Raw genomic sequence first — 21,031 nt, forward strand, 5'->3', positions numbered from 1 at the left:
CAATTAGGCTACTTTAAAAATTTTTTTTCTAAATATAATTTATTGTCAAGCTAGCACATACAGTGTATGCAGTGTGCTCATGGTTTCGGTAGTAGATTTCTATGATTCATCGCTTATATACAAGACCCAGTGTTCATCCCAACAAGTACCCTCCTCGATGCTCATCACCCATTTTCCTCTTCCCCCATCCTCCTTTCAAACCTCAGTTTGTTCTCTGTATTTTTTTAAACATTTTTATTTATTTCTGTGAGAGAGAGAGAGAGTGTGTGTGAGCAGGGGAGGGTCAGAGAGAGAGGGAGACACAGAATCAGAAACAGACTCCACGCTCTGAGCTGGCTGTCAGCACAGAGCCCGTCGTGGGGCTTGAACCTACGAATGTGAGATCATGACCTGAGCCAAAGTCGGATGCTTAACCGACTGAGCCACCCAGGTGCCCCTGTTCTCTGTATTTAAGAGTCTCTGTTGGAAACAATTTTATTCCCCCTTCCTTTCCACCATGGTCTTCTGTTAAGTTTCTCAAATTCCACATATGAGTGAAAACATGATATCTTTCTCTGACTGACTTATTTCACTTAGCATAATACCCTCCAGTTCCATCCACATTGTTGCAAATAGCAAGATTTCATTATTTCTCATTGCCAAGTAGTATTCCATTGTATATACATACCACATCTTCTTTATTCATTCATCAGTTGGTAAACATTTGGGCTCTTTTCATAACTTGGCTATTGTAGATAGCACTGCTATAAACATTGGGATACATGTGCCCTTATGAATCAGCACTCCTGTATCCTTTGGATAAATTCCTGGTAATGCTATTGTTGGCTTGTAGGGTAATTGTATTTTTAATATTTTGAGGAACCTCCACACTGTTTTCCAGAGTGGCTGCACCAGTTTGCATTCCCACCAACAGTGCAAGAGGGTTCTCACCATTATGTGTTATTTCTTAAGTTGTTAATTTTAGTCAGTCTGACTGGTGTGAGGTGGTACCTCAGTATAAGTTTTTATTTGTATTTCCCTGATGACGAATGATGTTGAGCATCTTTTTATAGTCTCTTGGCCAGTTGGATGTCTTCCTTGGAAAAACGTCTATTCATGTCTTCTGCCCATTTCTTCACTAGATTGTTTTTTGGGTGTTGAGTTTGGTAAGTTCTTTATAGATTTTGGACACTAACCTTTTATCTGACATGCCATTGGCATATATCTTCTCCCATTCTGTCCGTTGCCTTTTAGTTTTGCTGATTGTCTCCACTGTGCAGAAGCTTTTAATTTTGATGAGGTCCCAATAGTTCATTTTTGCTTTTGTTTCCCTTGCCTTCTGAGGTGTGTTGAGTAAGAAGTCGCTGTGGCTGAGGTTAAAGAAGTTGTTAACCTGTTTTCTCCTCTAGGGTTTTGATGGTTTCCTGTCTCACGTTTAGGTTTTTCATCCATTTTGAGTTACTTTTGTGTCTGGTGGAAGAAAGTGATCTAGTTTCATTCTTCTGCATGTTGCTGTCCAGTTCTTCCAGCACCATTTGCTAAAGAGGCTGTCTTTTTTCCATTGGATACTCTTTGCTGCTTTGTCAAAGATTAGTTGGCCACACATTTGTGGGTCCAATTCTGGGTTCTCTATTCAATCCCATTGACAACTGCACCAAGAACCATAAAATACCTAGGAATAAACCTAACCAAAGATGTAAAAGATCTGTATGCTGAAAACTATAGAAAACTTATGAAAGAAATTGAAAAAGACACAAAGAAATGGAAAAACCTTCCATGCTCATAGATTGGAAGAATAAATATTGCTAAAATGTTGATGCTACCCAAAGCATTATATGCATTCAGTGCAATCCCAATCAAAATTGGCCTGGCATTCTTCTCAGAGTTAGAATAAACAATCATAAAATTTGTATGGAACCAAAAAGACCCCAAATAGCCAAAGTAACATTGAAAAAGAAAACCAAAGTTGAAGGCTTCATAATCCCAGACTTTAACCTGTACTTCAAAGCTGTAATCATGAAGACAGTGTGGTATTGGCACAAAAACAGACACATAGACCAATTAGGCTACTTTTGAAAGACAGCTTTTAAAATTGAACCTTCCATTGGAACTGTTCAATGAACGATCAGAGAATTTCTTGCTCTTAGCTTTTCTATTTATCATAGAGAAAAGGTAGAGGAAGTTGTGTTTAGATAAATTAGCTTCCAAATAAATTTGTTTACAATTTTTGACTTAAGTTTAGAGTCCATTTGGCAAAAGGTAGACTCTTCTGCACTCTTTCCATAGTGCAGATCCATGGCCCGGAAGTTATAACTGGGCTCCATAGTAAAGAAAATTCAAACTATAGGAGCACCTGGGTGGTTCACTCAGTTAAGCATCCAACTCTTGATTTCAGCTCAGGTCATGACCTCATGATTGTGATATCGAGCCCTGAGTCAGGCTCCATGCTGAGCCTGGGGCCTTCTTGGGATTCTCTGTCCATCTCTCTCTGCCCTTGCCTCACCCCTTCCCATCTCTCTCTCTCTCTCTCTCTCTCTCTCTCTCACACACACACACACACAAAATAAATAAACACTTAAAAAAAAAGATTCTCTCCTTCTCTTTCTCTGTCCCTCCCCTGCTGGAGCGCACACATGTGTGCATGTGCTCTCACTCTCTCTCTTTTTTATTTCTATCTCTCTCTCTTTCAAAAGCAAACAAACTGTAAGGGCACTTTTAACAGACAGTCCAGAAGCTTAACCTAGTGAACACAGCAATGGCTTGGAAATCAAGATACCTCAGCTCTAGTCCTCACTCTGCCAATAATTAGTGGAGTGACAATAGACAGGGTTATCCACACGTGTGTTCCTCAGTTTACTAATCTGTAAAATCAGTAAAAGTAGTAGTTATTTCATAGGTAAAATCACCAATTTTAGTACAAGTTTCTCAAAAGATGGTTGATAAAGGTAGAGAGTTCAATCAAATAATCTATTCAGGCTCTTAAGTTCCTTAATACCCACTACTTCACTTGTTAAAAATATATATTTCCTCCTTGTTGCAGTTAAAGATTTCAAAAAATGATTAAATGTCATTGCTTAAAGTAAATCAAAGCAATTGTTTAGAATATGTTGTTCAGACCCCCTCTGAGGTTCTGATATGTATTTAGAGTCTTCCTACTGCTCTCCAGTAATTGTCTTTCAGTCAACTACTGAAATATCTGTCTACATGTAACTCACTTCCAGTTTTAATTATTTGCTCTTTTGGGATAAAGACCCAGTTATCAAAATTCACTGTGGATGCGATTACTGTCAGGATATTTGTAATCAACCATGACCGAAGTTTTAGTTCATTTCCCCTTTTCTGAAGGAGAGCAAATTTGTCTTTGGATTTAAAACCAGTCTTTAAAACCAATCTTCTCTTACTACATGTGTGTGAAAAGAAAGGAGATATTTTTTCTTCTGTGATTCTGTTTGCCTGTTTTTGTTTTTTTTTTTAAATCAGCAGTCTCTAATTGTTTAAACAGCCTTGTGTCAGAAAAAGTTCATGGCATTCTGGAATTCAACCTCAGATCAAGGTTCTCCTCTGTTGCTGAGACACTGCAGAATTAATCGCAGCAAGAAGATGCCATCCTGAAGCTCCCTTAAGCTGGGTCTTTGATACATTTGGAGTATTTGTCATTCAGAACGGGCTTCAGTGCAGATACTTCAGACAAAATTATGGAGCCTCAAAGTCAGAATTTGAAGACGATACCATTATTATCTTTAGGAAGATTTCATATTTCTGAAGAGTATGGCTTTCTCCTTCCAAATCCTCTGGTAAGTATAGAGCCTTGGACCAGGACAGAATAGGTTTCTTGGGATGCTGATCCGTTCATTCTTTTATATGCTTAATTTATGTGGTCATTAGGGGATACGCAATATAAATACCTGAGAAAAATGTTACAAATGACTCAACATGGAATTATGAACGAAAGAAAAGTGACACCTACGTTCAAACGGGATGTTTTAATGGTGGTTGTTTTTAATAGTTTGTCTCTCAGTCTAGTAAACTTATTAGCAAATCTGGGTTACCAAGGGAAAGGCAGAATTTAGATAGAGATCAAGTAAGGGAGCAAATCAGTTTATCTTCACTTGCTAGTAGGAGAGCAGAAAGAACACAAAAGACCGTGGGTGCTTTCGGTGTTGGTAGGAAGAGCTAGATATTCACACACATTGCTGAGAATGTCTCAAGGGAAGGAACCCTTGAGAACTAACAATACCTATTTGTGATATGGAAGGCACAGCTTCTAATGCAAGTCTGTTTCTTCAGTTAACCCTTATTAGCATTGTTTACTCGTTGTGGTTCAAAGCCTACCATGTTAAGACTGTAAGAGTTCTTAGAAGCCATCTAATCCCAGCTTCCTGGCTTTACATTGAAGCTAGCTGAAGTACACAAGAAGTGGCTTGCCAAAGTCATATTAATGTCAAAAAGCAGAGCAAGTACTCAGCACTGCTAACATCTTTGTTCTACTACATCATTGATAAGGGCCAAAACTACTCAGGTGAGAATCTAGGGGTCAAATAGGGCTGTTATTGTGATGACTTAATAGATCCAATTCTTCCCCCATCCCCATAGGCTTAATTTGTCTTTAACTACAAATAAAAAATGCTCTGGAATTCAATGACCTTTTATTGACTACCTACTCTAATGCTTATTTATTTTCTATTGTTATTAGAGGAATACAGATGAAGATCCCATTCATTCCCTGGTCCCAAAAGCTCTCTGTAGAGCTGTTAGTTGAGAGAACAAGTCACAAATCTACAAGTAACTTGAGCATTACAAGTAATAACTTCAGGGTGTTACGGAGAGTAGGGTTGTAGCCCAGAGACAGATTGTAATCTCTGACTGCCACTAGGGTGACCATGGACCTGTATTTGCCAGCGACTTGAAAGGGTTGCCAAGATGTTAGACTTTCAGGGCTAAAGCAGGAAAGCCCCGGGCAAACCAGAACGTGTTAGTGACTTGCACTTACTAAATCTTGTAACCCTGTATAAGTGAAGCATTGCTTGACCCTCAGTGTTCACAGGCAGTGGGTGGAAACCTGGTTCCACTCCCTCTGGATTGCTGTGGAACATGAAACACTTTAATAAATCCAGTATAGGGACTCGAAACAGTTCTTCGGATGCTGAATCCAGGGCTCATTCTGTGTGTAAAACTTGATTCGGGAATATTCCCATCATCCCTGGTACACAAGGAAAGTAAAACCAATAGGTCAACATGTTCTTATTGAAGTTAAATATTTACACTGAGCAGAGGAAAAATGATAACATAAAGTATCTAACTTTATAGAGCCACAATGATTGAACTCCCCTCCTTGTTTCTTTTCTTTTCTTTCTTTTTTTTTATAAATAAGAACACTAGATGAGAAACAATAACAGTTTTAAGTGCTTGTGATTGGTTCTGAGCCAGATCATGTCTGTCTTGTGATTTGGTTAATCAAGAAGAATTTTTCCATTGCTGAGCTTATTATAAAAATACTCCCTGACAAACTGGGCCTACTTTATAATAGTCCTATGCCAGATTCCTGAAAATGCGATTCTGTGTTTCAGTTTTATTTTAGTTTCCTCTCATGGGTATGAAATTTTTAAACATCTCTATTTCTGGGAAGAGGTGGGAGAAGAAACTTTTCATCAGAATCCACCCCGTAGTTGCTTCATTCATCAGAAGGGGTTCTGTTGTCTGTTACACAGCCAGCTAGCAGTGTTGAAACTGATCACAAGTTGGGTAATGTCTGTTACTAACTTTGCTAAGGACTCAAATAAGTTTTGCAATTCCTTTAGTTTAAAGGCAAGTGATGGGAGAACTGTTTCTTCACGTCCTCTGACCCAAAGATGTTCTTTCAGCAAGCTTAGTTGCTTACTATACATATTTACTTCAAAGTCTCTCTCCAGAAAACAGTCAAGCTAATGAATAAGAGAATATTCTGGCTTTAGGGGAGGGGCCTGGGTGGGTTTTCAGAGCTCTACCCCACTGTTTTTTATCCACTCTCAAACATTTCCAGGGTCTAACATTTCAGTGTAGAAAATGTATACCTGTCAGACCCATGTCCATAAATTTGCCACAAAAATCCTTTGCCAGATCATGTGTCCTGTGTGTATGTTTGTGAGTTTAGGTGGGAAGACGTGGGAAGTCATTTTTCTTTAGACATAAAGAATACAAGGAAGTCAGTTTGGCAGGAAAAGAGGAGTCTATATACATGATAGTTGGAGATTAGATTGGCGTGGAACTAAGATTTCCAATGTTAGGCTTGAGTTTAGATTTCACACATCTGCAAATAATATAATGCAACGAGCATTCGAATATTTTCCCAAAAGACTGTTAAGCGCTGGGTAGGATCAAGCAGCAGCTGCTGAACTGTACACCAAAAGCACACAGGGAACTTTAAAAAATAATGATGCCAGAACCCCAACCCAACAGTTAATTCTGAATATCTAGCCTAAATGATTTGGTGCTTGAAAATCATAAAATGCCTTGAGGACAGTGCAGGTTCAGGTCAGAGATGAGAGTCTACACTTGAGAGGCTGACTATAGGAATAAAGGCGTCATGGCTACAAGAAACTCTGAGTAGAGGTTGAAGGCCATTTAAATGCAAAAACAAAGAAAAAAGGAAATTTTAAGTGTGCCATGGAGCAACAGAAAAAGGAATGATACCAATGGTCATGGGGACACTGGGAAGTGTATTCTTTATAACAATCAAGTGGCTACTTAGGACAAAGAGATACATATACCCTCTCCTGTAGAAATCCAAAGCCCTTGATAGAAGCAGTGGACTCCAGGGGCAGCTGGGTGGCTTAATTAATTAAGCATCCAACTGCTGGTTTTGGCTCAGGTCATGATCTCATAGGTTGTGAGTTCGAGCCCCTCATTGGGCTCTGTGCTGACAATTTGGAGTCTGCTTGACGCTCTCTCTCTTTCTCGCTCTTGCTGCCCCTCTCTTTCTCATTTTCTCTCTCCCTCTCTCAAAATAAATTTATAACTAAAAAAAAAAAAAAAAAAGGAAAAGAAGCAGTGGGCTCCAGATGCTTAGAAAGAGTAGAAAAATAATTGCTTCAGTAGTATTTTGTAGCATTGGAGTCTGTAGTTTGCAGACAGAAGTTGTAAGTAGGGAATATCCAGATATTTCCCTGAGAAATTATTCCCACCTCTCCTAGTATATGGGACATGCCTGATCATATTGAAGGAGGATTTGAGGCAGTGATAGTGATAAAGTAGAGATAGAGACAAAGAGATCAGATTTCATAATAGTTAATGTAGATTAATAAAGGAAAATGTGTTTGGGGGTAGGGAGGTTGGATGATGTGTAGATTTCTGTGCCAAATTTTAAGAAACCAAGCAAGTTGAGTAAAGCCAAAGGGGAAATGGGCAGAGAGAGATAAGAAAATGGGAGGAGCAGAAATAGCGAAGAAAAGAAATTCCGGAAAGTGGAATTTTAAACAATGAAACCACTTAGAGTTTTCTCATGCAGGACAACTCTCCTCATGGAACAACATGAGGAGATGAGCTGACAGATCCTAAGAAAGAATGATATAATGAGGAAACACAAATCTGCTAATTTCACTCAAAATAAGGCTCAGGGAACTTATTAGTCTGCTAGGTCTGCTGTAACAAAATTACCACAGTTTTGGTGGCTTAAAACAACAGAAATTGATTCTTGCAGAAAGCTGAAGAGAAGTCTGAATTCAGGGTGTTCGCAGGCTCAGTTTCCCTCCAAACGCTCTACAGGAGGATCCTCACTCGCCTCTCCCTTCAACTTGGGGGTCCAGCCATTCCATTTTCATGGCAGCCTAACTCCACTCTCTGAGTCCATCTTCAGGTGGTCTTCTCGGTGGTTGTGTCTTCTCTCTCTTATCTCTATCTTCTAAGGACACTTGTTATCAGAGCCACACTAATCTGAGATGATATCATCTTGCAATCAGTCACTAACTAAGCTACACCAAAAAAGAGACTTTTTCCAAATGAAGTCACATTTATAGTTTCCAAGATCTTCCTTCCTCCCTCCCTCCCTCCCTCCCTCCCTCCCTCCCTCTCTTTTTCTTTTTTGCCTTTTGGAGGAAGCATACATTCAATACACCATAGGGAGTAAGATGAAAAGATAGAGAGTTAGAGGGAGGGAAGGGCCTGAGCAATCAGAAGTACAATTCTCCTAACACTCCCGAATCTGACCACACAAGTACGGGAGGCTAAAGACAATGAAATGTTGAATTCAAGATATCAAATGGTCAACAAGCCATAGGGACAGTTAAATATCATTGACCAGTTTTGTCAGCATAATAGCTCATATTCATCAGCATGACCTCGATATTCTGAAGAAAAGGCACATCTTCTGCTAAAATCGTAACTTTCAGGTCAGAGGAAAGTTAGAATATGAGAAAGCATAGTATGGGGAGTAATTATGTAACCAGAGTCACATGGGAAAGGAGCCTCTTCTACATGAATTCAAAAGGATATGCTAGACTGTTTCTGAGACTGTGGCCTTTGCAGTAGGAAGAGGGAGAAGGACCAAGAACATACTCTTTAAAGTGTATAAGTACCAAGAAATTTAATTTTGTGTTTTTATTCTCTGACTAAAAATAAAAAACAAAAATTTCATGTTGTGATGATAATTTGCAATAGAAAGATAATGCCATAAAATCAGATTTTAGTTTCTTTCTTCACTTTTTCCAACTGAAGTCTTTGGATCCTCAGGAAATTATTCTTTGGGGTTCATGATGTGTCTTCATCTTCTTATTGTTTTATTTTAGAGAGAGAGACAGTGTGTGCATGTGCATGAGTGGGGGGGGGGGGTTGCAGAGGAGAGAGAGAGAGAATCCTAAGCAGGCTCCACGCTAAGCAGGGCTCAGTCAAGGATCAGATGCTCAACTGCCTGAGCCACCCAGATGCCCTGTGATGTCTCTTCTCTTGGGACCATTCTAGTTAAAGAATAGTGCATAGTCGATAAGACAAATTCTGATTAATGGCATAATCAGATTCTGTAGTAGATACTGATTTGAGTTTGAATTCCAGCTGAAAGTCTTATCATAAGTTTTAAAACTAACAAGTTATATTTAATCTCTTTGAACCGTATTTTTCCTATGTGAGAATAACACTTTATGGGTATGCTACAAGGATCAAAGTGAGAAATCAGTAAACGTTAGATATGACTTCTCTGTAAAACCCCTTCTAATTTTGACACTCTAGTTTGAGTCTAGAACTCAATTCTAGACCAGTTCAGGTCATGGGTCTTACTGACAACAAGATAAGTTATGACCATAAAGCCCCAAATTTCTAAATCGTGACCAATTTGAAATAGAATAACCCCATTTCATACAATATTATGCCAATATTTATCAAACTATGTGTGTTAATTTGATTTTGAAACATGATTACCCTGAATACCTCCCAACTCTTTTTAATAACATCTTTAGGGGCATCTGAGTGGCTCAGTCGGTTAAGTGTCTGACTTCAGCTAAGGTCATGATCTCGTGATTGTGGGTTCAAGCCCCACATCAGGTTCTGTGCTGACAGCTCAGAACCTGGAGCCTGCTTCAGGTTCTGTGTCTTCTCTCTCTGGCCCTCTCCCGCTCATGTTCTGGCTCTCTCTCTCTCTCAAAAAATAAATCAGTGTTAAAATTAAAAAAAAAATAACATCTTTATAATTGATCAAAATCTTTTCATTATATTTAATCTCAGGTTAATAAGTCCCATAAATTGACAATCCAATGTTTGATATTTTACTTCACATTTATTTTTACTGTTTATTGTTAATTTTTATGAATTGGGGAACTACTGAGGTATACAGGCTTGTCATTAGCCTCAATGAATGATTTTATGAAAAATATTCTAAATATGGCTATTTTATTACTAAATTAATAGAAGCATATTAAATAAATATCAAAAATTTTAAACATGTTTGAAACTGATTATTCATGGCTCCACGATAGAATTAAAATACTTTTGAAATCTGAGGGTAATTTACCAAAGAATGTGTATGTCCAGGAATGCGATTGTGTGTGTGTATATGTGTATGTTTGCAGAGTCGTAAAGTTGTAATCCTATTGCATATCCAAACTTGTTCTCTGCGTGTTTATCTTGATACCATAAATTTTTGCCTGAAATTAGTCAGTGTTAATAATATAATTTTAATGGTTGCATCAAATGCCATTTGCATGATATAACACTGAAATTTAAATGACATTGGTCATATTGGTCAATTACAATTTTCTCTCACTATAAATAAAACTGATACATAAAACTTTTGTGTCTATTTCACCCTTGATGTTTTAATTCAAACCAAACTGTTTGTACAAAAATTCACTACTTTGTCCCTGAAAATACCTTGTCAACATTAGCTAATTTAGAACCCTTTCTCATCATTCTTTCTAACCTCCAACTGTTTGTTCTCTTTGTCTCCCTCTCTCTCTCTCTCTTTGTCTCTCCCTCTCTCTAGTGTAAAGTTAATGACCCTCTCTGGGTTTACTATTCATTCTCTCAATTTTTTTTCACTAGCATATTATTCATTGTTTCAATTTTGTGAGTGACAAAATGCCCTACATTTAAGGGCACTTAGATAGATGCTTAGAATACAATAGGAGACCAACAAAAGATTTGAGTGCTCTAGTGACTAATTAGCTTAGTGCCAATTAAAAGCTATAGTCTATTATTTATCTAGTGTTGATTATGGGAAATGACTGTGCTCCCTTTCTAGGTGGAGAGAGGGGCCAGAGAAGGCAAATTGCTTTCTGGGGGAACTGCTATCCATAGCTACACAGCTTCAGTCTCAAATCAGTATATCCTCCAACAGTTTATGAAAATATTCTCTTCAAACATCTTTTATATTCTTTTTCTAGGTTTTCCTAATTTCATGCATCATAATTTTCTTTCTTTTAAAATTTTTTTAATGTTTACTTATTTTTGAGAAAGAGACAGAGTGTGAGCAGGGGAGGAGAGGGAAGAGAGGGAGACACAGGATATGAAGAAGGCTCCAAGCTCAGAGCCTGAAGTGGGGCTCGAACTCATGAACGGTGAGATCATGACCTGAGATCAGATGTTTAACCAACTGAGCCACCCAGGCGCCCCCTACATAATAATCTTTTTTTTAAATTTTTTAAATTTTTTTTTATTTTTTTTTAACTGAGTTTGGTTGGAATCTGTTCTTTTTTTTTTTTTTTTTTTTTAAATAGTTTATTGTTAAGTTGGTTTCCATATAACACCCAGTGCTCATCCCCAGATCCCCAGAAGTGCCCCCCTCCATGCCCATCTCCCCCTCCCCCCCGCATCCATCAGTCCTCAGTTTGTTTCTCAGTATTCAAGAGTCTCTCATGGTTTGCCTATCTCCCTTCCCCCCCCCACCATTTCCTCTCTTCTTCTCCCCCATGGTCCTCAGTTAAGTTCCCCCTAATCCTCCTATACGTGCAAACATATGATATTTGTACTTCTTTGCCTGACTTATTTCACTCAGCATAACACCCTCAAGTTCTATCCATGTTGCTACACATGGTCAGATTTCATTGTTTCTCATTGCCATGTAGTATTCCATGGTATAGATACACCACATCTTCTTGATCCATTCGTCCGTTGATGGACACTTAGGCTCTTTCCATGTTTTAGCTATTGTTGAGTGCTGCTATGAACATTGGGGTACAGGTGCTCCTATGCCTCAGCATTTCTGTATCCCTTGGGTAAATTCCTAGCAGTGCTATTGCTGGGTCATAGGGGAGTTCTGTTGTTAGTTTCCTGAGGAATCTCCACACTGTTTTCCAGAGGGGCTGCACCAGTTTGAATTCCCATAATAATCTTCTAATGTTAAACTATACTAACAGCAATGCTCAAAATTGATTAGTCTTGTAACAAACTATTGAATTCAATTTGATAATATTTTCTTTAAGGATTATCCTTTTTTATTCATAAATAAGAGTAGTATCATTCTTTCAAGGGCTGCTCCTGAGATTATATTATCTTAATAAGATGAATTAGACGCTGTCTCATTTTTAATTTTTTTTTAATATTTTATTTATTTCTAGGAGAGAGAGAGAGACAGCGTGAGCAGGGGAGGGTCAGAGAGAGAGGGAGTCACAGACTGAAACAGGCTCCAGGCTCTGAGCTGGCAGTCAGGACAGAGCCTGACGCGGGGCCCGAACCCACAAACCATGAGATCATGACCTAAGCGAAAGTCGGATGCTTAACCGATTAAGTCACCAAGGTGCCCCAAGACGCTGTCTCATTTTTAATATGCTCTGGTACAGAAAATATATTACAATTCTTGAGCCTAAAGAAATTTTAGGTAGTAAGTTTTTGAAAAAAATTTCCGTTTTTTCTATGCCTATTGTTTTATTTGTTTCCTACTTCTACATTTAAAAAGTGCTCTTTTAGTTTTCCAAATGGGGACTGAATTCAGATTTTCAAATGTATTCGCAAAATATGTTTATGCCATTCTCCTATATTCATTAAGAGTTGAGTTTTTGAAGTTACATATTGAAGATATTTGTACAAAAAATATAATAGTAGTTATTACTATTTAGTAAATGTCCACTTGGTACGAGGCCTGTACCTTGGTACTAGCCTCACAGTAATCTTCACTATTCACAAATGATTCATTTGAGAATGAGTGGATTCAGCTTTATGTCTCTGAAACGTATCTCCTAGCTATCCACTCTACGACAATCCACCATCATTTCCCCCTGGGTTGTGCCTTCTAGGCTGTCTCATTTCCACGTTTGCCCAGCTATACAACTCTCTGTAGAGCAGTCAAAATGACTCTTTGAAACAAAAATCCAAGCACATCACTCTCCTCTTTAAAACTCTCTCACTGTCCTTTAGAACAAAACCAAATATTTTAATGTAGCTTATGAGGCCCCTCATGCTGCCCATCTATCTCTTCAAAGCCACCTGGTTTTTCTTTCCCCTCACTTCACTTTACTGCAATATCAGGTGAGTTTTTTCCACTGAAATTTAAATCTTTTATTTCACTAAAGACCATCTGTTTTAAACTCTAATCTCTGATAGGTTAAATTCTAATTTTTATGATAATATTGTCACTTAAATTTGTTGACATTTTCCTGGTTTATTTCTACTCAGACTTTTATTTTTAAACTTTCTGTGTTATTTTCTTAACCAGAAGTTTCAATGAACCAAAGTGCTAATCTAACAAAGATTTTATCATTTCTATAAAGTAGTTTATTTTAAAAGCCTATTCTATTTCATATTATAAAAGTGTTAAGAAAAATTATCCATAATATAGGAAAAGGATAGCTTTGTGTTCATTTAATACAATTCTGGAGCTTGAACAGTCTCACCTTAGTATTATGTAATCATCCAGGGAATGTCCCTTTGTTTGCTATGCTACATACTATTGATTATGGCCCAATCTGTGAAGTTACATATTAACTTGAAGATGTTTGTATAAAAAAAAAAAAAAAAACCTTTGAATTCTGGTGAGTAGAAGATATAACCTTAAAGTTATGATTGTACTGCCCTATAGGACATTAACTGGATTATGGTTATTATTAACCATGCAGTAATTGGATTTCATGTCCTTTTTAAAAAAAAAAACTCTATAAATACCTAGTTTAACAAGTGTTTTTGAACCAACTTTGCCATCTTGCTGATTTTCTTATTAATGAGCCAAATATATTTTGGACATACATTCTATATTTGTATGAGTAAATTTTTAACTTTTTGAAAATTATACTGTGACAGATGTGAAAGTCTAGCAAAAGAATAACATAAAATAGGAAATGGGTCTTCACAAAGGAAGAAAGGCCAAAAATTTAATCATTTTGCCCCCCACTTCTGGATCATCTAATTATTAGAAGAAGAGAAAGAAACACAAGCAAAGTTTCTTTCAAATTTCTACCCAGTTGCACCCATCTTCCATCCTCCTCTACCTGCTATTCTCCATGTGTTTACTCTGAGGAGGTATTAAGTACACTGAACTCTGAATCAGAAGAGGTTTGACACAGCCGCTGACCAGATGTGTGACCTCAGGAAGTTGGAAACTCATCCAACATCTCTGGGCTCTATTTCAAGATGGAAATGGAATACTATGTTCTAACTCATAACATGTACAACACAAATGTAGACGGGGTCAAGATATAAGGATCAACAGTTAAACTAGAAAGGTCCTAAAGGAAATATTGTTGGGATGGGAAGAACTTTCAAAGCATAATGTAAAGCCCAATGGCATAAATGAAAATATTAGTTCATTCGACTATCCTTTTGTGAATGGCTATTTCACATGAGCACACGAAATGTAATGATCAAACCATATGGAAAGATACTCAAACTAATTAATAATCATGATATTTTAAATGTATACAATTGTTTGATAGCATATACAATTTCTGGAAAACCACACAAGAAATTTGCATGGGGTGTCATTGTTAGATAGGAGGATGAGAATTAGGGAAATTTTACTTTCTATCTTATAAATTTTGTGCTTTTTGATTGTTTTGCCATAAACATTGATGGTATTTTTAATCATCATTTGTATATTTCCTGGGAAGTTATTTTAATAAGTTCATTAAGTATTAAAACAATTATAGAATTTTAATGCAATAATATAATACACTTCTTATGTTAAAAGCAAAACAAAACAAAAAAAGTTTGGTAATGCTCAGTGTTCCTAAAACCTTAAATAAGCTGGGACTGCAATTACATATCACATACTATGATTACAATTATGAATTCATGTTATTTTTCTGTGAGAAAATCAAGAGGTAATTTTTAACTCTCTCATTGGCAGAATCTTTAATCAAACCAATTCACTTTTAGAAATTTGTCCTAATAAAAGAAAACATACACAAATAATGTATATGGGTGACTGTTTCAGATTTGTTAATAGTGAAAAATGAAAAACAGTTTGTAACATCTATTAATAGAATACTGGAATATCATACAGGATTGATTGATTGATTGATTTCAGTTTGAAACCATAGTTTATTTTTAATGTACCTAGAAATCCAATAATTATATATTTTTAAGCAGAAAAGAACCCTCCTTTAGTTGTCCATATAGCATTGTTAGCACAAGAAAAAAAAAACAAACTTCTGGTTTAGAAACGATACTGAGTTTCCATGAAAATGAATGTATATTTATGGAACTTAAAAACACAGGACACATTTTCAGAAGACCAATTTTACTTTTACTCATTTATGGTAATATTTGCAATGTTAGAATGGACTCAAGTAATATATAATTAAATAAATAATATAAGGAATCCAAAAGAAACTGGTCTTCTTGAGTTATTCACTGCACACTTTAGAAACCTTGAGAAAGAACACACATTAACAACAAGAAAATACTGGCAAGCTCAAATGCAAGTTTATATGCTGAGTATTTGTAAAAGGTTTAAAAAGCATACAGCTTCTCTCACTTCTATAACAGATGCATTTCTATCTGCTTGTGTACAGCAAAGAATGACCACCTGAATCAAGTCACTTATGATTTCAGAAATGTGCTATTGCAGAAATGTATTCCATGAAATTTTCTTCACTGCTCCTACCACTGATTTTTCAAATAAGAAAAGTACAGAGGGTCTCATCCCTTGAAACTGTCTTTAAACACCAGCGCTGTAAATTCAAAGATAGGTAGAAACCTAGCCATTCCTGGTGAAGCACCTGGACTTACTCTTAATCAATGTGAGAGTTGAATGTATGAAAGAAAATCTATCATTTCTTTATCCTTGGAAGGGAGAGAGGAGAAAAAAGAGACGGGGGCATTTACAAGCTGAATAGAAGTACAGTGACTCTTAATACCATCCACCTCACAATGAAGAACCATGGATCTCATCAATTTTATAGTTCATATTGGACCAAGAAGTTTAGTTCCCCTCTATGTATATCGATGAATGCAAACCTCATGCCCTCCAAAATATGAAGATGAATAATGTAAAATAAACTCGAACTGCAACAGGTATTGCCTAATTAGAGGATTAAACACCAAAGGGAATCCCTCTTCCAACATTTTTTGATATGGTAAGATTTCGCTGAAGTGGAAACCTAACACAAATATGAAATCTCGTGGCCAAGTATGAAACTACAGCTGCTATGAGTATTACCTCACATAATCCCTGTATGTGTTACATATTAAATTAAACCCAGAATTACATATGCTTGCACAGTTATGCTGGGAATGATGATAGTAGTCATGGTGCCAAGTGAAAAAGGACTATCTTTAGCCTTAAAAGAGTAAGGGAGTGAGGAAATGAAAACAAATAGAAAGCACACAAAGAGATGGATTTTTTCTGACCAGGAAAGGTCATTCTCAACATAGAAATATAAAAAGAAAAGTATTCCCTTATTTCTCCTGTGTGGAAATAATGTGAAACTTTTTTCTTTAATGTATCAGACAAGAACACAGCTTACAGTTCTATACCTCTCCCTACTTACACTTTCCAAACTGGGCTGGGTCTTATAAATTATTTTAGCATAGTATAATATACATAATATAATACATCGTAACATGTTGTATTGTTTGTATTTGTGTTTTTATGTTGACTTTCCTGTTTCTTCTCCCCTCTATAATTAATTTAACACCAATCCCTTTCTTCAAGTCACAGAACCTGATTTTCACTACCATTTGGTGAGAAATTAAGTTCATATAAAACAAATTCCCTCAAAACCCAGACTTTCTCCTTCTATCACTCCAAAGTCAGATGCTCCTTTTGGGCTCTTAGTCCCCTTCTTCCCTTCCTCTGTGACATTTTGCCTGCACTTACTCCTGTCTGTCCTTTATCTTCAATCTCTAGCTCTTGGAGTACGAGACTAAAGTGCTCAAGGTTCTCATCTGAAAACTGAGATAGCTCTCGGACCCAAATGCCCCCTTGCTAATGCCCTGTGGCTCTCCTAAGAACAGAAATTTATGCTTTTGGTCTCTCTGTTCTCACTTCCTCAATGCGCTAAATCTCAAACCCTGCTTCCTTGACTCTGACATAAATCCCTATGCCATATATATATAAGACCGATATATATGAGTAACTACTTAATTTCTGTCAAGGAGGACAGTCTTTAACTTTCTTATTTGCTTGTTTGCTCATTTGCTTGCTTGCTTGTTTGTTTACATCCATGTTAGTTAACATATAGTGTAATAATGATTTCAGGAGTAAATTCCAGTGATTCATTTCCTATCTGTAACACCCAATGCTCATCTCAACAAGTGTCTTCCTTAATACTTCTTACCCATTTATCCCATCCGTCTATCCACAACCCCTCCAGCAACTCTCTGTATTTAGGAATCTCTTATGTTTTGTCCCCTTCCTTGTTTTTATATTAATTCTGCTTCCCTTCCCTTATGTTCATCTGTTTTGCATCTTAAAGTCCTCATCTAAGTGAAGTCATATAATATTTGTCTTTCTCAGACTAATTTGGTTTAGCCTAATATACTCTAGTTCATCCACACAGTTGCAAATGCATTCTTTTTGATTGCTGAGTAACACTCCATTGTATGTGTATGTATGTGTATATATATACCACTTCTTTATCTATTCAACTGTCAATGGACATTTGGGCTCATTCCATACTTTGACTGTTGTCAATAGTGCTCCTATAAACATTGGGGTGCGTGTGCCCCTTAGAAACAGCACACCTGTATCCTTGGATAAATACCTAGTAGTGCAATTGCTGGGTCATAGGGTAGTTCTATTTTTAATTTTTTGAGGAATCTCCATACTGTTTTCCAGAGTGGCTGAACCACTTTGCATTCCCACCAACAGTGCAAAAAGGTTTCCCTTTCTCTGTATCCTTGCCAACATCTGTTGTTGCCTGTGTAAATTTTGGCCATCCTGACTGGTGTGAGGTATCTTATTGTAGTTTTAATTTGTATTTCCCTGATGATGAGTGATGTTGAGCATCTTTTCATGTGTCTGTCAGCCATCTGCATGTCTTCTTCATAGAAGTCTCTTTTCATGTCTTTTGCCCATTTCTTCACTGGATTATTTATTTTTTGGGTGTTGAGTTTGATAAGTTCTTTGTAGATTTTGGATACTAACCCTTTATCTGATATGTCGTTTGCAAATATCTTCTGCCATTCCGTCAGTTGCCTTTTAGTTTTGCTGATTGTTTCCTTTGCTGTGCAGAAGCTTTTTATTTTGATGTGGTCATAATAGTTCCTTTTTGTTTTTGATTCCCTTGCCTCTGGAGATGTGATGAGTAAGAAGTTTCTGTGGCCAAGGTCAAAGAAGTTTTTGCCTGCTTCATCTTCTAGGATTTTGATGGCTTGCTGTCTTACATTTAGGTCTTTTATCCATTTTGAGTTTATTTTTATGGATGGTTTAAGAAAGTGGTCCAGGTTCATTTTTCTACATGTCACTGTCCAGTTTCCCCAGCACTACTTGCTGAAAAGACTGTCTTTATTCCATTGAATATTCTTTTCTACTTTGTTAGAGATGAGTTGGCCATACATTTGTGGGTCCATTATGGTGCTGGGAGCCACACTGGCCTCACGGGATGACAGTCACAGCGAGGAAATGGTAGCATTTGCATAGCTCCTGCCAGGAGAAACGAAAACTGGCATCTCCTTCTGCTCCTACTGGCTCATGTTGGAAATGAGGCTGCTGGTATTGACCAGGCCTCACAATATTCCAGCTCAGACCGATATTCCCCACACAGATTGCTCATAAGGAAAAGCATATTCCTGTCTTTTCAAAAGAGGCTTCAGATGAAAACATTGAGGATGAAAACATTGAGCTCTTCCTATGGGCCTTGCAGATCCAAGACTTACATAATAAAGGGGGCTATGAACAGGAGTTACAATTGAGTCTGGCCCTGAGACAAAGAGCCTAATTTAGAGTTAAGGACGGATATCCACCCCCACCCACTTGTTTCTGCTTGGAGCATTTTCTGGCCCTGAATATGCTGATTGCTCCCTGTGAAGGAACCTATTGAGGAACTTCTTTTGTGATTATGGGAGCAGAGGTGTTTCCTGAAAGACCTGTTTTTCCTGATACTTCCACCTTAAACAAACAAGCTATTGACCCCTGCCGACAAAAGAAGTAACTTCACCCTTTTTATGCTAAAAACTTTGTCTTGTATGCTAAAGATACCTTCCTTCTCCATAAGATAAGCATCTAAATCCCCTACCTCAATCACTATTGATAAAGGTTATGTTGGGGCGCCTGGGTGGCTTAGTCGGTTAAGCGTCCGACTTTCGCTTAGGTCATGATCTCGCGGTTCGTGGGTTCGAGCCCCTCATAGGGCTCTGTCCTGACTGCCAGCTCAGAGCCTGGAGCCTATTTCAGAGTCTGTGTCTCCCTCTCTCTCTTATTCTCCCCTGCTCACGCTGTCTCTCTCTCTCTCTCCTAGAAATAAATTAAAAAAAAAAAAAAAAAGGTTATGCATGAGTCTTCTACAAATCTATGTTCCGGGAAATTCATACATATCAAAGAAGATTGTCATCAGAAATCATTGTCTAAGGCAAATGCCACCTCTGTGCCATCCCCCAAACACTTAATTATAAAATAAAGTTGAGCCCCAGTCAGAGCAGAGATGTCTGCCTGGTGACCAGAAAGAATCTCGGGCCTCTCTCATCCCTCCCTCGCCGACACCGTCCATCCTTTAAGGACCCCTAGACCCCGGCCGGAGCAGGCCTCCGACATTTTGGGGTTCTCTATTCTGTTCCATTGATCTGCGTATCTGTTTTTGTGCCAGTAACATACTGTCTTGATGATTACAGCTTTATAATACATCTTGAAATCCAGGATTGTGATGCCTCCAGCTTTGGTTTTCTTTATCAGGATTTCTTTGGCTATTCAGGTTCTTTTGTAGTTTCATACAATTTTAAGATTCTTGTTCAAGCTCCGTGAAGAATGCTAGTGTTGTTTTGATAGGAATTGCATTGAATATGTAGATTTCTCTGGATAATATCGAGATTTTAACAATATTTGTTCTTCCATTCCAGGAGCATGGAATATTTTTCCATTTTTTTGTGTCTTCTTCAGTTTCTTTCACAAGCTTTCTATAGTTTTCAGTGTATAGATTTTTCACCTATTTGGTTAGGTTTATTCCTAGGTATTTTATGGTTTTTGGTGCAATTATAAATGGGGATTGATTCCTTGATTTCTGTTTCTGTTGGTTCATTATTAGTGTATAGGAATGCAACAGATTTCTGTGCAGCGATTTATATCCTGCAACTTTGCTGAATTCATGGATCAGTTCTAGCAGGGGTGTGTGTGTGTGTGTGTGTGTGTGTGTGTGTGTGTAATCTTTTAGGTTTTCCATATATAGTATCATGTCCTCTGTGAAGAGTGAAAGTCTTACCTCCTCCTTGCCAATTTGGATGCCTTTTATTTATTGTTGTAGTCTGATTGCTGAGGCTAAGGCTTCCAATACTATGGTGAATAGCAGTGGTGAGAGTGGACATCCCTGTCTTGTTCTTGACTTAGAGGGAGAGCTCTCAGTTTTTCCCCATTGAAGATGATATTAGTGGTGAGTCTTTCATATATGATTTTTATGATCTTGAGGTATGATCCTTCTATCCTTACTTTCTTGAGGGTTTTTGTCAAGAAAGGGTGCTGTATTTTGTCAAAGGCTTTCTGAATGTCTATTGAGAGGATCTTGTGGTTCTTATCCTTTCCTTTATTGATGTGACATATCATACTGATTGTTTTGTGGATATTGAATCAACCCTGCATCCCAGGTATAAATCCCACTTGGTCATGGTGAATAATTCTTTTAATATATTCTTTTAATATATTGTTTGACCCAATTGGCTAATATCTTGTTGAGGATTTTTGCATCAATGTTCATCAGGAAAATTGGTCTGTAGTTCTCCTACAATTGGACTTTGTCTGGTTTTGAAATCAAGGTAATGCTGCTTCATAGAATGAGTTTGGAAATTTTCCTTCCATTTCTATTTTTTAGAACAGCTTCAAAAGAATAGGTATTAACTCTTCTTTAAATATTTGGTAGAATTCTCCTGAAAAGCCATCAGCCCTGGACTCCTATTTTTTGGGAGATTTTTTTTTTTTATTATTAATTTTATTTGTTTACTGGTTATGGATCTGTTCATATTTTCTATTTCTTCTTGTTTCAGTTTTGGTAGTTTAGATATTTCTAGGAATTTG

General features: G+C 37.3%; 1 protein-coding gene across 1 annotated transcript in view; it reads left to right on the forward strand.

Moving 5' to 3' along the window:
* The first annotated feature begins 3,602 nt into the window (after positions 1-3,602).
* IDO2 (indoleamine 2,3-dioxygenase 2) overlaps positions 3,603-21,031 on the forward strand; it is a 72,717-nt gene continuing 55,288 nt past the window's right edge. The window contains exon 1 of the mRNA XM_039253405.1: positions 3,603-3,773. Coding sequence (XP_039109336.1) covers positions 3,675-3,773 — 99 coding nt within the window. The 5' untranslated portion in view covers positions 3,603-3,674. The remainder of the gene's footprint in view (positions 3,774-21,031) is intronic.

The sequence above is a fragment of the Hyaena hyaena genome, unplaced genomic scaffold, assembly GCF_003009895.1.
Source record: "Hyaena hyaena isolate Hyena2069 unplaced genomic scaffold, ASM300989v1 scaffold_446, whole genome shotgun sequence".
NCBI lineage: Eukaryota > Metazoa > Chordata > Mammalia > Carnivora > Hyaenidae > Hyaena > Hyaena hyaena.